This window comes from Patagioenas fasciata, chromosome 28, assembly GCF_037038585.1.
Source record: "Patagioenas fasciata isolate bPatFas1 chromosome 28, bPatFas1.hap1, whole genome shotgun sequence".
In the NCBI taxonomy this organism is placed as follows: domain Eukaryota; kingdom Metazoa; phylum Chordata; class Aves; order Columbiformes; family Columbidae; genus Patagioenas; species Patagioenas fasciata.
The window spans coordinates 2,355,757-2,373,681 of record NC_092547.1 but is presented as its reverse complement, the minus strand read 5'-3'; the positions used below and the strand labels follow the sequence as shown (position 1 = coordinate 2,373,681).

General features: G+C 48.3%; 1 protein-coding gene across 11 annotated transcripts in view; it reads left to right on the top strand.

The window, feature by feature from the left end:
* LOC139825453 (dynein axonemal heavy chain 9-like) overlaps positions 1-17,925 on the top strand; it is a 43,698-nt gene that overhangs the window by 2,304 nt on the left and 23,469 nt on the right. For all 11 annotated transcript variants that reach the window (XM_071799813.1, XM_071799812.1, XM_071799811.1 and 8 more), the window contains exons 3-14: positions 252-408; positions 1,811-1,915; positions 4,565-4,722; positions 5,027-5,165; positions 6,370-6,657; positions 7,133-7,343; positions 9,615-9,742; positions 10,221-10,329; positions 11,011-11,158; positions 12,427-12,601; positions 15,556-15,729; positions 17,113-17,320. In XM_071799813.1, the coding sequence (XP_071655914.1) occupies positions 252-408; positions 1,811-1,915; positions 4,565-4,722; positions 5,027-5,165; positions 6,370-6,657; positions 7,133-7,343; positions 9,615-9,742; positions 10,221-10,329; positions 11,011-11,158; positions 12,427-12,601; positions 15,556-15,729; positions 17,113-17,320 (2,000 nt within the window). The remainder of the gene's footprint in view (positions 1-251; positions 409-1,810; positions 1,916-4,564; positions 4,723-5,026; positions 5,166-6,369; positions 6,658-7,132; positions 7,344-9,614; positions 9,743-10,220; positions 10,330-11,010; positions 11,159-12,426; positions 12,602-15,555; positions 15,730-17,112; positions 17,321-17,925) is intronic.

Here is a 17,925-nt window from a genome sequence, read left to right as displayed (position 1 = left end):
GAACACAAGCTGGACATGAAGAGGTTTGGGCAGACCTTGGTGGAAGATGAGTATCTCTTGGAGAAAACAGAGCTGAGCAGAGGTGGTAATTAATGCCAAGAAGGCTTTCAGCTCAGACATGACCCCTGCTCACGTACAGCTTTTCAGAGGAGAGGCTCTGCTGAGTGCAATGCTCTAGTGCTATTGCCCTGCAGCCCACAGTTGACCTGTTGGACATATTTCCTTTTTTCATTCATCATTCACTGTGAAAGATGTTACATCACCCTGACCCAGTCACTGCACCTGACCATGAGCGGAGCACCTGCAGGCCCTGCGGGCACTGGCAAGACGGAGACTACGAAAGATTTGGGGCGAGCCCTGGGCATCATGGTGTACGTGTTTAACTGCTCCGAGCAGATGGACTACAAGGTATGGCTCCCACCTCGGCTGCAGTGCGGTCACATGGGGCTGGGGATGCTCAGGGCCCGAGCAAACCTGAAGGATGAGAGTAATCCAATGGTACCTGGGGTGCATTAGGAGAGGTATGACCAGCAGGTCAAGGGAGGTTGTTCCTTCCGCTCTGCTCTGCCCTGGTGATGCCACATCTGGAGTTGTGTCCAGTTCTGGGCTCCCCAGTTTAAGAAGGAATAACTGCACAGAGTCCAGCAGTGGGCTACAAAGATGCTGAGGGGTCTGGAGCTTCTTTCTTGTGAGGAGAGACTGAGAGAGCTGGAGCTGTTGAGCTGGAGAAGAGAAGCTGAGAGGGATCTGATCAATGGGATCAATATCTCAGGGTGGGTGTCAGAGGATGGACCAGACTCTGTTCAGTGGTGCCCAACGCCAGGGTGAGGGGCAACGGGCACAGACTGAAACACAGGAGGCTCCATCTGAACATGAGCAGAAACTTGTTTGCTGGGAGGTGCCAGAGCCTGGCCCAGGCTGCCCAGAGCGGGTGTGGAGTCTCCTTCTCTGAGACATTGAAACCCGCCTGGACCCACCTGTGTGATCTGCTCTGTGACCCTGCGTGAGCAGGGCTTGGACTGGGGGATCTGCAGAGGTCCCTTCAGCCCCACCAGGCTGGGATTCTGTGATCACCTCTCTCCAAATCCCTGCTACACTCCTTTAAGCTGAATGCCTTTTCCTTCTCCTCCCGTTCCTTCTCTAAGATTTGCACAAGGTTCTTCAGGAGGCAGAGACCCGAACTATCTTCTCTGCCTCATTATGCATTTCCCTTCCTTTCTGGAGTTAGATTTCATGTGTAATTCTTCAAACATGTTGGTCTGTTCAGTTGAGACCAAGGCTGTGCTGATAGTTGGACCCTGGTCGTTTCTTCTCGGCGTGCTCGCGACCTGGCAGCCCCTGGCACGGGGAGGGACCTGTCCTGGTTTTCTCAGGATCCTCTCCCAGAATAAACCCAAAACATAGTGAACCTTCAGCCGCTACAGAGCACTGAATCATTAGGCTGAGTCTTGCTCTCTGCCAGTCTGGCACGGTACAGTGATTTTGGTAGCCTCGGATCATATTTCATTTAGCTTATGGGCTCTCCCAGGAAACGGGACCATCAGTAATTCAGCACAAGTGACCTTTAAATGAAACTGGTGCACAGATATATCGAGAAAGTGCAATTAGCAGATAAAGTGGCAAGCTGCGCAGAGCTATAAATATTATAATTGAGTTGTGCCTGCTGTTTCCATGCACTTTTCTAAATACCCACAATAGACTGTAAATTGCTATAAATAAACAGGCTGGGAAATAAAATCAATTTTTTGCTGGAGTTGATTCCATTTATGATTTCACTCCTGTAATCTTTGTTTTTGTTTTGTTTTTCCAGTCTTGTGGGAATATTTACAAAGGCCTTTCCCAGACGGGAGCCTGGGGCTGTTTTGATGAATTTAACAGGATCTCAGTTGAGGTCCTTTCTGTGGTTGCTGTACAGGTGAGTGGAGAAACACTCATAAATAAATACAAACAGAGCAGAGCCATTCTGCAGTCTTTGGAGCAAGGGTAAAAATGGCAATTGCATATTGCCGGTTTCAGTTCTGTGTATAGGCAGGTGTGGGATTAGATCTCAAGATTAATCACATGAATATCACAGCACTGCCAAGATGTCGCAGTTACGTGCTGCAAAGATATTTGTCACTTTTCTTGCCCCAGTTACAGCATTTGTGCCAAGACAATTCTTTGTAGCATCTTTTCCCAGACCACTACGCACCATGGCTCTGTACCTGTTCCTCCTCAGGAAAGCACTCGTGTCATTAATCTGCTGTGAGATAATTGCAGCACATCGTTTCAAGACAGAGAAGCTGCCTTGACTTGCGGCTGCTCAGTCTGCAATGTAGGGAATAATTTTCACAGAGGGGAAGAGGGGTGTTTGGGGCAGATCCGCTGGACTTCTGGGGGTTCCTTATCACCCCTGGTCAGGCACAGGTTGTGTGTCATACTCAGGAAATGGGAATACATTCAGGATTAATTTTCTTAACCTGTCTCCAAAACTATATGGCTGTGGATTTAGTTCTGGTGTCTGTAACGACAGCTCTGCCAAGTGGCTTTGGAAGGTATTCCTGGCCAACTGGCACCATTCCTTGGAGGAATGTGCGCAGCCCCGTGGTGCTCCCAAAAGCCAGTGTCAGCTGGTGACACTCGGGAGCTGGAATCTGGGGCAGATCTGCGGCCCTTGCTGACGCGCTTGCCCAGGGTACCCTGACACCGTGGGATTAAACCTGGGACAGAGCTATTGGAGCGGTGCCCAGCTGGGCATGGGTGTTTCCCCTGGCGAATGGTTTCTCATCTCCTCTGTAGTTTAGCTGCTCAGTGCATTGTGTTGGTGAGTCTCGTGTGAAGCGCAGCAGCATCCCTGGAGAAGGGCTGGAAGGGAGACTGGCCTCCCCATCGTGCCAGAAAGTCCTGTGCTCTCGTGCTTATATATATAATCTGTCACTTCGCGTCCTCCTTCCCCTCCTCTTACCAGCCCATGAGGAAACCTGGCATTATTTTATACAGGGGAAGCCTTGGGGGGCTTCAGTGCAGAAAACTGAGGTGCCAAAGTGCCCAAGTTCTTCAGGATCCAACTGTCAGCTGAGTGCGTGTTTTAGGATCCTAATATCTGATTGAGGTGCTGAATTGTTCCTGGACTCCCTTTTGGGCTCAGTGTTATAGAAAGATATAAAGCTCAGAAGTTTCTACACTTCTGTAAATGTTTCGGTCAAAGACATTGTTCTTAACCCCTCCATGAACTCCTTATTCTTCTCATCTGTTTCACTCATAATTGGTACCTTATGTGGCATCCCAGAGAAGCCCCAGGCAGGTACAAGAGTTTATGTATCATTCCCTCTCAATTTCTCTTCCGTCAGGTCCTAGTTTAAAGTTGTCATTGAAAAAAAGTCTTTGAGGATCTTGAAATAAAAAGGGAAGCTGAACAAAAGAAGCCCAGGAATGACTCAACTGCTGATGGTTCCCTGGCTCCTGGCTGGAGCGTGGCAGCTGAAGAAAGCGGCACGGCCGTCATTCCATCATGGTGTCTCCTGGCTGCTATTAGGAGTGTTACCATGGCGATGTTTAATTGGCTGTCTTACTCATGCAGCTGATGTCGATATGGTTCCTTACAGGGAAAAATTCGATTAATTGCTTTACTTTGAGATGGCAAACAGTAGTGAGGTTAGAGCGGTGAATAGAGAGAGATTTGCCCCTCGCTGAGGTGCTGTTTGCAGAGAGGTGAACTCTTCGGAAGGAGAGGAATGAGCAGAACAAAGCTGCAATCAGGCAAATATAAAAAACAATATAATATTAGTGAGTGAAGGTGTTAGGAGAGGTTTTACAGCTTCTGCCTTCTGGTTTTGGTTTTAAATCAAACGTCTGATGTCCCAAAATCTTTAAAAGTGATACCAAGTGGTCAGTTTACAACTGAGCTGAGGCCAAGCTTATTGGGAGGTGCTGCCCCTTCTCTGGGCCTGGTCAGGGAACGGAGCAGGCACAGGAGGGTTTTGGGATGTCCTGAAGAGCAACGCTGTGTGGGGAGAGGTGAGATGGGTAAAGGGAATAATGGGCCCATATTGTGATAGACTTTGGGGAGTGCGTTTGGGTGTTGGCTGTGTTGTGGATACCTGTACTGCCCTGTGTCTCTCTCACACATCAGACCTCTGCTGGGCTGGCTGGTTCAGAGATGGTGGAGCCTCTGGTGGTGTTTTTGCTGTGAGATGTGCTGAGCAGTGTCCCACAGGTGATGTCAAAAGCCAAGGTGAATGCAGGCAGTGCTGGGGACATTTCCCGCTCCTGAGTTGCTCTTCCTGACCCACGTTCATCATTGTCTCATGGAGCAAAGGTGTGAAGTCTTGCAACTCCTTTGCATTTTGACTTTCCACTCTCTTCAGCTCTTTTTTCTGCTTTGCCAGAGTTTGACTGAGATGGGAAATTGATATTGCCATGCTGATGTACTCCAAACAGTGTATAAAGCTTTATGCTGCCGGTAAAAAATAAAACAGTGATTAGCCCCATTTGTCACGAGGCCAAGAGTAACGAAGGAAGCACCGTTGTCTGATGTGTTTTTCATAAGTGAACGCTGATACTATAGTACTGTCTTGATTTCTAGGTGAAGAGCGTGCAGGATGCAATACGGGAGAAGAAGAAATCCTTCCATTTTCTTGGAGAAGACATCAACTTAGTACCATCAGTAGGCATTTTCATCACCATGAACCCTGGTTACGCAGGGCGAACAGAGCTACCTGAGAATTTAAAAGCTCTCTTCAGGTGAGTCCAGGTCAGGGTTTGTGACCTGGCAGAAACTGTCTTTTGGAACATCCAGGCTCGACCTCATGTCCTTGGGGAATTCACTTGCACAGGGCATTCGCAGGTAGTTTAAGCCTTGCACAACAGGCCTGGGTCTGGGCACGCACAGGCAGGGCAAAGGAGCTCTGTCCCTTGTCGTGGGGAAGGCAGAGGGTGACCTGGCTCATAAAAGAAGGCCTAGAAGATGAAGCTGCAAATGCGCTGCCTGTAAGACCTGTAGTCAAGAAATACTTGTTCTGCGATGCCTCCTCACCTGTCATTTTAGGCCGTGTGCGATGGTTGTGCCAGACTTTGAGCTGATCTGTGAAATTATGTTGGTGGCTGAGGGATTCATCGAGGCCCGGGTGTTAGCCAGGAAGTTCATTACTCTCTACCAACTCTGCAAAGAGCTCCTGTCCAAGCAGGTGAGCCTGATTCTGTGGCTGAGTGGTATGATGAATCTCCAAAATCAGCAGAAACATGGCACTGTGCTGCTCAGCTCCATGGCTAACGTTTCACAGCTTTTATTTAATGGCTGCATTTGCACTGGCTGCTGGGGGAGGAGAGGGTTGGTGATCATCGGAGCAATAAAATTTTCAGACTGCTTTACTGGAGCATCTGCAGGGACAAAAGCATTTGACCAGCTGCATTAATGGGAGACCTTTCAGTGAGTTTAAATGACACCATGTTTGGGGTAGTATTCAGTGACCTTTTGCTTTCCAGTCTCTTCCTATTGATTCTCCTGCCTGCAAAGGGTTTATGGTGTCCCTCTCTGAGTTCAGCCTTAGGCTGGTTCCAGGTCTTGTTAGAGTTACTGTCAGTGCAAAGCAAATCAGATTTTTCCTTGTCATTATTTGTGTAGATCGAAGCTGGGTCCAGAGGAGACCTGAATCAGGATTCCTGATGATACAAACCTGATCTTGGCTGTGCCAGCATGAGGCTGGGTGGGATATGCTCTGTCGCAGAAACTTGGTGCTGTGCCTTGAGGGGCCTGGTGGAAGCCATGGCCTCCCACACAGAGCAGTCAGCTGTCGAGCTGTGCTCTGGAGGGTGTTAACAGGACAGAAATATGAACAGTTGTTTGTTGGCTTGAGAGTTCTTCTCATGCCGTTTTGTGGTACTTTTTCAGCAATGTCTTTACTGACCCCTTATTCCTGGACCTCCTCTGAGACCAAACAGGCTTGTCATCTTGTGATGGGCAGGGTGGAGAAACTTGGGTCTTTGGGGCCTCATAATGGACTCACAAGCCTTTCACCTTGGTGGCTCCTGCAGATGCAGGGGGCTGGCTGGCCTTGCTATAGGTGCTTTATGATTTAGGTGAAACAAATTGCTTTGGTCTCTGGAGTGCAAATCCTGCTGCTGTCTTACTGCCAACTGTGAGCCCATGTGATGGTCTGAACAGCTGAATTATTTGACTCTTTAATACTGTCCCTGACGGGAATCTCACCTACTGAGATGGAAACCAGGTCACTCAGGCTGGAGAAGGTCTCTGGCCACAATGCAAATAACAGATTTAGATGTATTTTCATTGCTTACTAGTCTGGCAGTTTGGGAATGGTGGTTCTTCACCCTACATGGTACTGTCTAAGCATAAACTCATGCCTCTTTTTTTTTCTTCCTCTGGTGTAGGATCACTACGACTGGGGCTTGCGTGCCATTAAGTCAGTGCTAGTTGTTGCTGGCTCCCTCAAGCGAGATGACCCAGAGCGACCCGAAGACCAGGTTCTGATGCGCTCTCTTCGTGACTTCAACATCCCCAAGATTGTGACGGATGATGTGCCGGTGTTTATGGGGCTGATTGGGGATCTATTCCCTGCAGTGGATGTGCCTCGGAAGCGTGACCTGAATTTTGAGTCGTTTGTGAGGCAGGCTGTGCTGGACCTCCGGCTGCAGGCTGAGGACAACTTTGTGCTCAAAGTAAGACCAAGAGATCTTCTGCTACACCCACATCGCCATCAAATCATTTGGGTTTTCTCAAACAGCTTTGCTTCTACAAAGAGAGCTCTGCACAGCATTGTCCTTGCAGGCAGATCTCGCTGGAGGGCAGTCAGCTGTGCTGGGTCTGAGGCAGCTGCACCTGCTCCTGAAGTCAGCACTGGATCAGTCTCTGGGCTTCCAAAGGGGCCAACTTTTGTAGGCTCATGAAAGTGTAGCCCCTGGAGAGCAGGGCCTCATCGGGTGGTGGTTGTCAAGTATAAACAGCGCTGAAAGTTTATCTGCAGGCTGAGGATTTCACCCATTGTGATTAGAGTGGCTGGACCAAACTCAATTGTCAAATCTGCTTGTGTCTCAGGGTCACGTCTTTCTAAAGAGGTGGCCCAGTGGGACCTATTTTATAGACCTGAACTTCAGTTTGGCATCTTTGTCTAAAATTTGGGAGTGTTTTTCTCAGGTGGTGCAGCTGGAGGAGTTGCTGACGGTCCGGCACTCTGTCTTCGTGGTGGGTAACGCGGGCACGGGCAAGTCTCAGGTGATGAGATCCCTGAACAGGACTTACCAGATAATGAAGCGACGTCCTGTCTGGGCAGACCTCAACCCCAAGGCAGTCACCAATGATGAGCTCTTTGGCATCATTAACCCAGCAACAAGAGAATGGAAAGACGGTAAATGTCATTTCATGTCTGAAATATGTAGATAAAGACGGGTATTTTTAATGAATTTCCCGAGCAGCAGCAGGGTGACTGGTTCTTCATGTGCAGGTCTGAGAGCCCAGGTGCTTGTCTGCTGCCTACAGCCACATGACAGTTTGTTGTTGAAAGGATACACAGGATGTTTTAGCTCTTTGATCTTCACATGGGAAATATAGCATAAGCCTACTTGATCCTATTGCCCTAAGAATAATTTTAATGCCCATTAATACCAACACTTACCAGTTCCTAAGTGGGGCAGGCAGTTTTTGGGAGTTGGCTGGACCAGTGATGGAAGAGATGTCCCTCCTGCACTGTGGTGTGCACTGGGACCCCAAAAAATGTCCCATCCCCAGGTTTTCATTGCTGATAGCACGCACAGCAGCCTTAACGTCAGTTTTTCCACTCAGTATGGCTGCCCGATCTCTGTAGCACACCAGCGTTTGCCAAGCTGTTGATCCTGCTTACTCCTGAGGAACATTTCAAACTTGCTGGAAGATTACAGAAAATCTGGAGTGGAAATGTTGGGTTGTGACTGATACATAAAGGCAGCTTCGATTTACGTGTGCAGCGGGTTTGGGAGGTGTGGGGGAGGTGAGGGAAGACATTACCATGAATCATCCACAGCAGCAGATGAGCTGCCACCCACCTCCCCTGGCCCCGCCATGGACCCTTCCCGACCCCCTGCTTTGCTCCAATGCCAGGTTAATTTCTTTCTAATTGTAATTAGGGAGCCTAAATCAAAGTGGCAGAGGGACGTGCAGGGTACAGCCTGAACTGTGCAGACTGGCTGCAGCAGTGGCTGCAGATCGAGGGCAGCGGTGACACCGAACAGCAGGAGGGACATTTTACAGGTGACTGTCCAGTGGTTTCTGGCCTGCGATGGTTTAAATGAAATAGTGGCACTCCTCCCTGAGCTTTCAAGGCAGATATTTTCTGCAGTAACCATTCCTGAAAATGTTGTTTCATGTTGTCAAAGACCAGCAAGGCAATCTTCACCACAGCCTAGCAAGAGGTGACCTGTTCCCTTACAGATCAGCCCCTGCTTTTCCGCTCCCCAGTTTTATCCTGTCACATTATCAGAAGTTGAAAAGGTCCTACATGTTAGGTGGTAAAAGGTCCCATATGGGAATCCCGAAAGTGTTCTTTGCAGAACAAAACTCTTCTTTTAAACCCCAAGAGAGCCGTGTGCTGTGGATGCACAAGGTCAGGACAGAGGCGCTTTCCTCTCCCCGCTGCCGCGGTGTATCCGAGGGAAGCCCTGGTGCCCTGAGACAGCAACTGTTTCTGATGCTAATAATGTCGGAGTGGTTCCCAAGGCGTGTGTCCAACACGTAAGGAACTGGCTGGAGGCAGAGGCGCTGAAGCGTTATTTTTGTTGACCCAGTCTCGGGATCACACACCTGTTCCAGGTGAGCCGTTCTGCATTTGCTGAGCACAAGCTTTGTCTTCAGTCAGATGGTGCCACTAGCTGTTCCTGATCTGGATCACAAAGAAATAGCTTGTCCTGGAGAAAAAAAGAAAAAAAAAAAGAGTTCTTGTCACAATTCACTGGAAGAGAGGCTTTTTTTTAATGTTTGCCTGATGTTTTTTCATGAAGACCAGCATCTCCCGAGGTATTTTCACATGTAGAGGAGAGCAATAGTTTTGTGGAGTTTTCATTTGCTCTGCAGTGCTGCTGCTCTATTCCCAGCCTTCGTGGTCTTCTTAACATTCATTATTTACTCCCCTTGAGACTCTGTATCCTCTCTCTCCTTGATTTTACCAACATTTTGTTCTGTCATTCAATGTCATTCTATGCTTGTTCTCCCCTCAGTCTCACTAAAGCCATGACCCAGCGTTTAATGCATCTTGATTGCCCTGATATACTTTGAGCCACAAAAAAATATTTATAAGGATTTCCTAGGCATATTCAGGTGGTTTTCTCTGCATTGTATAACTCATGCCGCCTTTTGCCTTTGAGTAGCTACTCTACATTTTTCTTATCCCTTATGATTCTCGGTGGGAATGAAGCTCGTGCGTAGGTCTGCAATCATTTTCAGTAGTGATAACTGATAACCCTTTTTTCACTTTAAAGCAAACTAGAACCGTATTGTGATATAGTAATATTTACGTATAGGCACATAGAGTTTTGCATGTTTGAGAGGAAAGCATTAATTAGAGTAATTTTTACTGTGTTGCTGGAGAAAACCGTTAGAGCAGGTGTCAAGTTCAGTGTTCATCACCATCTTCCTGTCACCCTCCCAGGCCTGTTTTCATCAATCATGCGAGAGCTGGCCAACATCACGCATGACGGTCCCAAGTGGATGGTACTAGATGGAGATATTGATCCAATGTGGATTGAGTCTCTTAATACTGTGACGGATGATAATAAGGTAATGAATATAAGTTAAAGAAGGAGATATTCTTTGACTGCATGGCATGGTTCAGCCTAAAAATGCAGATGCTGAAATAACACCTCCTAGAATAATGCGGTTGTGTTTCTTCAGATACACCAAACAATATCACATATAGAAAATGGTGCATGAGGGGAAATAGCTCAAATCATGGTTTCATTGTAATTTCCCTTCCTGGAACTGGGCTCATGGATAATCACAGATGTCCTGATTGTAACTCCAGGCCCTTCAAAAATAGGGTGGGGTCATAATTCCACACCTTTTTCCGCCGCTCGAAGGGAGTGCTGTTCCTTTGAGTCATGGAAGACAGTTCTACTACCTGCTGGAAATCAGCTGCATTCCCTCAAGGAACTGTGCTGGCAGCAACCAAGCTTTTTAGTGCAAAGTGCTGAATGCTTTTCATTCCTGTTCCTGGGGAAGATGTCATTCTGTCTGTCTGTCTGTCTGCCCAATGCAGGTGCTGACCCTGGCGAGCAATGAGAGAATCCCTCTGAACCCAACGATGCGGTTGGTGTTTGAGATCAGCCACCTGCGCACAGCCACCCCAGCAACCGTGTCCCGAGCGGGTGAGTCCTGGCCTGAGCTCCGCACTGGGATTTGCCGTGAACCCAGGAGGATCTAGTGCCATTAACCAGTCTTCTGTTGGCCAACTTGACTCCTGTTGCAAGTACCCAACCTGAGATCACAGCGGCCGTGGGTGGACAGGGCAGGTTTCTGACAGACAAACTGAGGATCCTGACCCCAAATGCACATGTGGAGCTGTCATCATCCTGGAGATTTACCCAGAGCACTCTGACTGTTGGTGGGTGATCATGGCTTCAGCGTTGCTGAGTGCTCCTGTTGTGCAAAGCCCTTTGGATGGACTTTATGAGGAGAAGGACAGTATCTGTCTCAAAGAGTTCTTGATCTTCTGAAGAAGTGCATGAAGTATGGGAGAAGGGAATGGAGGTGTCCCCTAGTTTTACACATGGGGAAATGGGGCCCAGAGCAATGAAACTGCTCAGACAAGACAATGTTCTGAATTTAGGGCAAGGTCATGAAAAGCGCCGTGGTTTCAAGGGTGAAGTTTCTTCACTGTTCATGTTTCTACTCTGCAGTGGGGCAGGAAAAGGGGGCAGGTAATGGGACGTCCCGTCATATTTGATAGGGTTTTAGTTGTGTGAAAGTACCTGGTAAACTCTGCTGGAAGAAAGGAACAGTTTCTGCTATGTCTTTACTATATGTTCTCTCTTACCCTGGGCCTAAAGGGATCCTGTACATCAACCCGTCGGATCTGGGCTGGAATCCTCCAGTGAGCAGCTGGATCGACAGGCGAGAGATCCAGTCCGAAAGAGCCAACCTGACCGTTTTGTTTGATAAGTACCTGCCCATTTGCCTGGACACCCTCAGAACAAGGTACCATCTGATGAGTGATTGTGTCACCCGTGGTGAGGGCATGGGGACACCTGCCACTGTCCAGCCCAGCTGTGCTGCGCTGGGTTGTGCTGCACATGATCCTCCTTGCCCCTGGAAGCCCTGAGCATCATTGGCTTAAGCTCAGAGAACCAGCAGGGCGAGGTGGGCAAAGTGACGCTCCTGCCTGTATCGTGTTGGTCAGATCTGGTTTTCATCTGATTTTGATTTGATTTTTATTGTATTTCCTGTATCAACTCTCTATCTCTTGGAAAATAATTCCGGCAGATCCCAAAGAGAAAGCTTTTCAGCCTCCTGATGTGTCAGGCTAGACCTGAGCCCACTCCACAAGTTATTTTTCATTAAGAACTTGGGTATTTGGAAGGGTCCTAGTGCTTCTTGGCTTGATTTGGCTTTAAAGCAGTGTCCACAGGGAAGTCATGTGGTTCTTGCTTATCATCATGTGAAACCATTCTCTTTCTCATACTGTGGTGAGGACTGGCCAAAGTAGAGTCCCAGAAAACTTAAGGGAGCATCTCCCATCCTCTGCTTGCTTCCTATAGTTGCACTTTCCTTTAAAAACAAAAGAAAAATCAGTGAGCATGGGAGATGTCAGCCAAAAGGGGGATGTGTCAGAAGGGTCTGGAATCAGGACTTAAACATTGTGCTAGGGAACTTCTCTCTGTGGGACCAAGTTGGTTTTGACTGTTGGTAGCAAAGTCAATCGGACGTTTCCCATTCTGTTTGCTGAACATTGTCTCAGAGCGTGAAATCCACGGGATTAGCTGCAGGCAACCCTGAGCTGAGTGTTTTGGTAGCTTGCTTAATTCAGAAATCGTAGAACCAACCTTTCAAATAGCTATAATTACTTTATGGAGGACTTCAGTGCAGCTACAATATTAGTTTGGAATTCTGTAAGTGTAGCTTAAATGAATGTAAAATGGCAAGATGAAAGGGTTTATTTTATTACTCCTCTATTTGACCGCTTTTGAACTCATCGTGCTCGCAGGAAATCATTGCCTTTAGCAAGTCTTCCATTCTGCTTCTTTCAAGAAGATCAAAGTTTTAAAATGCTTGAAACTTCTGATTATTGTTATTACTTGTATATGTGCCGGTGCCAGCGGGTCTGAGTGTGAGAATGGGTGTTCTCTTTATTGTACCTGGGAATAGGACACGTACCGCTGACAAGCAGAATGCCAGTATTCTGAAAGAGCATTTCTAGTCTTCCTGGGTTGTGATGGACGTATTGCTTTCTAATTTCCATCCCTTAGATTTAAGAAGATTATTCCCATTCCTGAACAGAGTATGGTTCAGATGTTGTGCTACCTCCTTGAATGTCTCCTGGCAGAGGAGAACACACCTCCTGACTGTCCCAAGGAGCTTTATGAACTTTACTTTGTCTTTGCTGCCGTCTGGGCCTTTGGTGGATCAATGTTTCGAGATCAGGTAAGACGGAAGATGCCTCTTCAGCATCTTTCACACAGTTTGTTTGTGTGGTTTTGTGTTGTTTTGATTTCTTCATACTTTCTGAAACATAGTGCTATGCCAGTAATGCTGTTTTCCTGGGGCTCTCATATAGGTGATAATAAACTAGAAACACAATTCCTTTTACGAAAGGCCTCGTTATCCAGGGTGTAACACCACCGGAGAACAGCTGAGGGGTCAGTGGTAAAGGTGGAGGGATGTTTGCTTATGCAGATGCATTTCACTGGGGAGAAACATAAGGTTAACTTATAGAAGCCTGTGGATGTGCATAATGTGATCAAATTAAGACTGATTTATCAGATGGATGTATCAGTGGAGCAGTCTTTCAGCCTTCTGACTGCACAGGTAGACGTGCTACATAACACAAACCAGCCGGTGTTTTGTCACCAGGGCAGAGCAGAGCCGGAGGAACAACCTCCCTTGACCTGCTGGTCATACTTTTCCTAAGGCACCCCAGGTGCCATTGACTTTCGTGGCCACAGGGGCACACCTACTCTTGGGTGGTTGCATCCCCTAGTCAGAGGACGCCTTATCCTCAGATCTAAAGTGTGTAGTCCTGATGTCTGGGTCTGCCCACACTGCACTGCTGTCAAGGGCTTGGAGATCCACGTCTGATCTCCGCTGGGCTTGTGTCAAACTCTGTGTTGTCTGGACTATGCGGGAGGTCTCTCCACGAATGTAACACCAGACACCCCTCCCCAGCTCGGGTGGAGGCACTGCCGTTCTTGATGGCTGCTCAAGTGCTCCCAGGGGTCTCTTTGTGTGTTTTCATGTACCTTAACGCCAGACCTAGAGTGTCTGCTGGTCTCTTCAGATTTGCTCCATGCCAAGGATCAGATGCTTCAGGAAGTGCTGAACAACACAGCTCAAGCTCAGCTGGGTGCTCACTTGGTGCCATCACACCTTGTGACCATTGAATGACCTGTGCGAGACCAGCTTCCTTGGTCCTTGTGGAGCCTCCATTTCCCATGTGCCAGCTGGGAAATACTCAGCCTTAGTGTTGCCAGTCTAGGATGACTTAAAGAAACAAAACAAAACACAATAAAGCCTGGGAAGCACTACTTGTCTTTGCTTCAGCAGTACAAGCGCAAGTATGCTGGTGTGCGGTGCTGTGGCAGCTGGCCGCTGTGTTCCCCATGCCGCACAGTCAGTCTCGGGTGCATCAGGCCGGGCTCCTGCCTGCGGTAGTGGCTCTGGGTGGGCTGCAGGAGCAGCTGCAGGCACAGCGACCCTCCGGGAGGCTCCGCCGGGAGCCTGGCTGTGCGTTACTGCCCGCGGTGCTCTGTAAATGTCAGAGCTGAGAGTGCGAGGATACAGCAGTCCGAGCAATGGGGAGCCTGATGAAAAATGATCCAATATAAAATCTGTTTATTGCTTTCCACCGAAGGTGCCCTTCGCGCTGACCTTTCGCGGCCGAAATGTCAGGAGAAACAGTCTGGGAGGCTTCCCACTACTCGGTGCTTGTTGGTGGGTAGCGGGGCCCCTGTATAAAAACAGATGATAGATTTGCCATTTCCTGGCTCTGAAATTAGCGGTAATCCATATGGGGTTTTTATTAAGGAAGTGGTTTGAATTCCACACCGTTCTGGCAATAGAGCTGGGGCTGGAGTGGCTCCATTGAACCGCGGGGTCAGGGAGGGCGGGCAGCGCGGCACAGCGCGCTTGCAGGCGGTTTGGCTGTGCGGGGTAAGGGCACCCTTGTGGGAAAGCTTTTAGCAGCCACGCACGTCCCGCTCCACTGCGGGCTACTCTGCTGCCGCTGCTGAGGAGTTATAACAACAGGAGAATGGAGAATTACAGGGATTCTGCCTCTCTGAATAGCACGAGTCTGCAAAATCGTGGATACTATTAATGTGTTTTTCAAATCCACTGGTCTTTTGAGGGACTGTGGCTCAGGAGGCTTTATGGAGGACACTTGGTTCAGTTCAGCAACAAACCCAGGTTTCCTTATGGAGGCCGAGCAGCCTATGGACAATGTGTTGGTGACCCCACATTGTATGGCTATGGGGAGGAGAGACCCGCAGACACCCCAGGAACAAACTGTGCTGTTAAAACGGGCTAAATGATGCGTCCGGTATTTCACAAACATCTTTCTCACAGCAATTTTCCTCTCCTCCTCCCCTCCACCTCTCTCCAGTTCCCATTGTCCACATGGGAAGGTGTTTGGGCAGAATGGCTGGCCCAATGTCATACAGGAGACCTAGGGCAGAGGAGGGGACTAAGCACATTTTGTGAGTCCTGACCCAGCATCTAAAGCAAAACTGTCACCCCAGTTGAAAAAATTCAGATGCTCCAAAATCTCCATGTGTAGAAAGATACAATGGGGAAAAGCAAGGAAACGGGTGCTTTGAGGGGAATGTGGCAGCGCAGAATCACGGCGGGGTCAGAGGGGCAGCCCCTCGCTGCTGCTTTGGTACGCTGGTGTCTGCAGTCCTGCTTGTCTGAAACGTTGTGGCTTGAAAAGAAGCCAGAAGACAACAACTCACTCTGAATAGAGTGGTGTGATTGATGAGGAAAGGCTTTGGTATGCATGCTGTGACTGACCATGAGCACAGATGTAGACGGATGTTGTGTCCTTGTCTGTTGGAAGAAGTAGGCACCAAGAATCAATCAAGTGGTCTGTTTAGTCATAGGCACGTATTTCTCTTTTTCAAATTGATCCATCTATCTAGTCTCAGACATACCAAGAGTGATCAACACAGAGGATGAATTATTTAGGTGAATAAATAGGACTGATGAGCAGAAATGAAGAAAATGAAAAATTAGGCTTAATAGCAGGAAAAATGATAAGAACTTTATGCTGTGGAATATATTTTAAGGACTAATCCCGCTCTGGTGGACTGGGATAGATAACATTCTCCATTACTAATTAATTGATCCAGATTAGTGTATTTTCTCCACTTTTTGTCTTATAGCTTGTGGACTACAGAGTGGAGTTCAGCAGGTGGTGGGTGGCAGAATTCAAGACTATCAAGTTTCCCTCTCAGGGCACAGTCTTTGACTTCTACATTGATCCAGAAACGAAGAAGTTTGAACCTTGGTCTAAACTTATTCCTCAGTTTGAATTTGATCCAGAAATGCCCTTACAGGTATGTGAACCTTGCACGTGTTTTGTCTGGGAAGAGCACATGCATTTTAGTGACTGTATGCAGGCATTTCAATTGAAGTCTCATTCGAGGTCAAGCACTTCATAATAAGAATGGCATTCCGTCCTGGTTTTGTTAAAAACAAGTTTCTCTTTTAGTGAATTTGCCTGTCAGGTAAAACCTTCATATCAGCTGCGTTTTCCTGGAGAACCAGATCCATGTTTTGGTAAACGTAGCAATGGAATGTGAGGTTATTGATAAGGACAGATTCGCATCTCGCGAGAGGGGCAATGAGAAACAGGTGACCAAGAAACTGACAAACAGAGTATAACATCCCATTCACGTGAATACTTCATATAAAAGTGGGAGATCACGAGGATCTCGTCCATTTTGCTTATGGCCGAGATTAGGAGAGGACCTTGCTGGTCGTCCCTGCGAACTGAGGCCTCATGACAGACTGAATCCAGCTCCGGTTGGCTGCACAGTCCAGTCCAGGACTTCAGGTGCCAGCTCTGCAGTTGCTGGGGCTTTCAAGATTGGTTTTGTATATTTTGTATTATTTTCTCTATTCTTATTAGTAGCATTAGTAAAACATTTTTAATTTTTCCAATTCTCTTCTATCTATCCTTCTTTCCCTCCCAATCACCTGTCCTGAGTGGGAATGGGGGAGAGAGAGGGGCTGAAGGTGGGGGAGAGGGGGCTAACAACACATCTGCCATGGTTGTATTGTCACCCCACAATCAAAACCCTTGACACATTCTTTATGAAGTACAACTCAATTACCCATCTTTCTTTACTGTACTTTGACTGTGAAGACTCATCCTCCATCCATCTTCCAGAGCTGAGTGATGTACATGAGGCGCAGGCTCAGAGACACCTATGAGCCAGGGCTGGTGTGCCCAGGGTGCGGGATGGAGGTGCGTTTGGCCTGCAGAGAGAAGCAGGATGTGGGACAACGTAGTGACAAAGTCCCTGAGACACCATCTCGTCATTCTGCGTGGCTGAAAATAGGGTTGTTTATATGATTTGGACGAAAAATGAGAGTTGCTGCAGGTAGTGAATTGCGTTTGCCAGCTATGCCTTTCTTTCCTTTTAGAGGTGCCACAGTGAGCAGATGACTTGTAAAAATTGTTACCATTTTAGCAAAATGTGTGTTTGCGGGGAGATCCAGATGTTGCTCTCAGCATCCCGCTGTCATTGTTTCGTCTGTACAGATAGTTTGACTTGAATGGTTGGTAGCAGTGTATTGTTCCCTTCCTAGCGCCATCTAGAAACTCAGGTCACCGCACTCATTCCTGGCTCTCCCAGTTTGATGTCTCCTCAGAACATGGCAGTGGGGTGGTGCCACAGATGGGTACACTTACCTGCTCGTTTTGCCCCTCTCAGGCTTGCCTGGTGCCCACCACCGAGACGGTCCGTGTGCGGTACTTCATGGACAGGCTCCTGGAGCGCCGGCGCCCCGTGATGCTGGTGGGCAACGCCGGCACGGGGAAGTCTGTGCTGGTGGGGGACAAGCTCTGCTCACTGGATACAGACGCCTATGTGGTGAAGAAGGTCCCGTTTAACTACTACGCCACCTCTGCCATGCTGCAAGGTAAGACAATGGCTGAGATGTGGGACTTCTGCCTGGCAGGTCACCAAATTCCTGGGGTGTCCGTCGGGGTTTGGAGCTGGGTGTGCACTGTGGGCACTGCACTGGCACCCACTGACTCTTAAATCCCACTGTGAAACTCACTGGTCCGCAGACTCCTGGTTTTATGGAAAATGGCATTTCCCAACATGAGGGATTGAATTCTGAACACCACGACTCTGGTTCAGGGCTGTGCAAAGCACACACTTCAATCTGCTGCTGTTCTCTACAGCACACAGCTCGTACTTGACTTGAGGTGTGTCTTTAATACGCTTGAATTTAAGCCCGTGCTGAATAGAATGGGTTGCTTGGCTGGGATCTAAGCTGTCCTCAGAGTGCAATGATGGGAATTGCATCCCAGTTGTCAGTGAGGACAGTGCTAATGGGGATGTGCAGGTGCTGCTGGTTCCTGGGCTGTCCCCCGCATCCTGATGCAGCCCCGTGTGCTCCCACGGAGCGGGTGCCACATCCCACCGCCCCAGGGGACACGGCTGCTGACCCTGGGAGACTCTGACCTGGGGAAGCCCATGAGAATATCTTTGATGAGGATTTTGGCACATCAGTGAAAG